The following is a 1,918-nucleotide window of genomic DNA, read 5'->3' as shown; positions in this document are numbered from 1 at the left end:
AGCTTCAGCTTCTGGAGTATGAATTGCTTTGCTAGCTCCCAGTGCCTTCATGACATGGAGGCCAATCTCGTTCCGACCTCTTGGGTGGTTTCCTTTCACAGTTCTTCCAATGAAACGTTTCCCTATGAATTACTGTCTTTCCTTATCACAAAGGGTAGATTTCCACAACAATCGTGTGTGTTGCATTTCTCCAAACCATGTGCTGCAGCAGACCATCACCTTTGTCCAGGCAGGGAGGCACAAGGAGCCCTTTCCAGCAAGATCTGGTTACAGCCCTTCAGGGTTGCAAATGATTTCTTCTTCAGTTCTTGGTCTCAGCCCCAGGGATAGTGCTTAATCCTTTTATCTATAGTTCTTACACTCTTTTGATCTCTTGTCCTTTTTACTGAACAATTCCTTTTGCTCCAGTACTGTGTTATAGTTCATAACCACTTTATGTTTAATGTTTCCTCCCACATTGCAGGAGCTGGAAGCTGGCCAAAGTCCACATACTGTGGAAGCCTCCTGAGCTAGGACCTGGACCCAAGAAGCAGAATCTTTTTCTGCTGTAGTATCTCCCCATTCTTCTTCAATGACAAATCTTTGGTGCCAAAAGATGAAGAAAATCGTGGACACTTCCCATTTTAATTTCTCAGAGTTGGAAACAGTTGTGTATTTGGAAATTAGAGATGTTAAGGTGATAACCAGCAAAAACTGTATCTGTAGCAACAATGTTGAAGAGTCCTGACACACTGATGCATGGAATAGTGAGTAAGAATGAGAGCACATGCACTTATGTGCACAGCATGGGTGAGTCTCATAAGCAGAGCTGAATGAGAGATGCAGGCAGAAAGAACACTCTCTGGGTCATTCCATTATGTAAACTTCAAAACCCAGTAAAATGAGTGGTGGCCTTTAGATGAAGGAGACCAGCACCCTTTTGTGTATGTGTAACAGGGATGGTGGTCATGACAGACAAGATATCAGAGATGTGCGATGTTGTGGTTTGGGTGCAGGAGTCTTGAGGGTGTTCTACTTGTGAAAATATCTCATGCTAAACACTTACAACATATGTGCACTTTTCTGTAAGCATATGTGGGCACAGACGTATTCATTATAGATATATAAAAATTGACATACAATGGTCAATTATTTGCACTCCCACATTTTGGCACTGAGATAAGACATTAGAGTAATGTCGCTGGAGCAATTGAGCATGACCTGCCAACTGAGGAGATTTGTTCACAGTGCAGAAAGAGTAGTAGACCTTGAGTCTGAGACAAGATCAACCTGAGCCGTGCACCTGGTACAAATCTTTCCAAACTGGCACCTGATGCCAATGTTCTAGCACAAGATCAAGTGGGGCGACCTGGACTGAATGCTAAGAAGAAAATAAAAAAAGGATGGCAGCAATTGGCTTTGCATTGCTGTCCTCTTGTTCTTGTGGTGGCCATTCTGCTTGCAGGACATATCTTATGTTTGTCCTTCAAAGAACCCTTTTCTCCTTGAGTACTGCTGTGTACTTCCTTTTCTTCTTCATATTTTTGGCCTAAATAAATGTTAGTCTTTCCCATTGACCAATTATTCTGACCAGTTCGTTGAATGAATTAGACAGGAAGAGTCTAGAAAGGGCTGGTGGTACCTACAGCACCCAGCGCCAGCACCATTATTCACACTTGCCCAGAAGTGGAGGTATCATAAATGTTCATTGCTGGATGAAGAGTAAACCAAATATGGTTATGTGCTGTGCCTTGGTGATAGAATGATATGGCAAGTGAGTTCATCAAGGGAGACACAGTGAATATGCCATTCACTAGAAAACCAAAAAAGCAGGAATGAACAAAGCTTTATTAGCTGGCTGACAGACAATCTCTAAGCAGCATCCAGAGAAGATGTGTGTGCAAATCTGGGACTCACCTTCAGTTTAAGTACATTTTAG

At 42.5% G+C, this 1,918-nt stretch overlaps 1 protein-coding gene and 1 pseudogene across 1 annotated transcript in view; both read left to right on the top strand.

Moving 5' to 3' along the window:
* The window catches only part of LOC106146307 (arylacetamide deacetylase-like 4), a 20,383-nt gene extending 19,875 nt beyond the window's left edge, over positions 1-508 (top strand). The window contains exon 5 of the mRNA XM_013504139.1: positions 464-508. Within this exon, the coding sequence (XP_013359593.1) occupies positions 464-508 (45 nt within the window). The remainder of the gene's footprint in view (positions 1-463) is intronic.
* An 87-nt stretch (positions 509-595) lies between these two features.
* Positions 596-1,918, top strand: part of LOC102020251 — a 13,048-nt pseudogene continuing 11,725 nt past the window's right edge.

Source organism: Chinchilla lanigera, unplaced genomic scaffold (assembly GCF_000276665.1).
Source record: "Chinchilla lanigera isolate Chin_1 unplaced genomic scaffold, ChiLan1.0 scaffold00085, whole genome shotgun sequence".
Lineage (NCBI taxonomy): Eukaryota > Metazoa > Chordata > Mammalia > Rodentia > Chinchillidae > Chinchilla > Chinchilla lanigera.
Note: the sequence above shows the minus strand (reverse complement) of the source record. Positions and strands in the feature narration are given on the sequence as shown.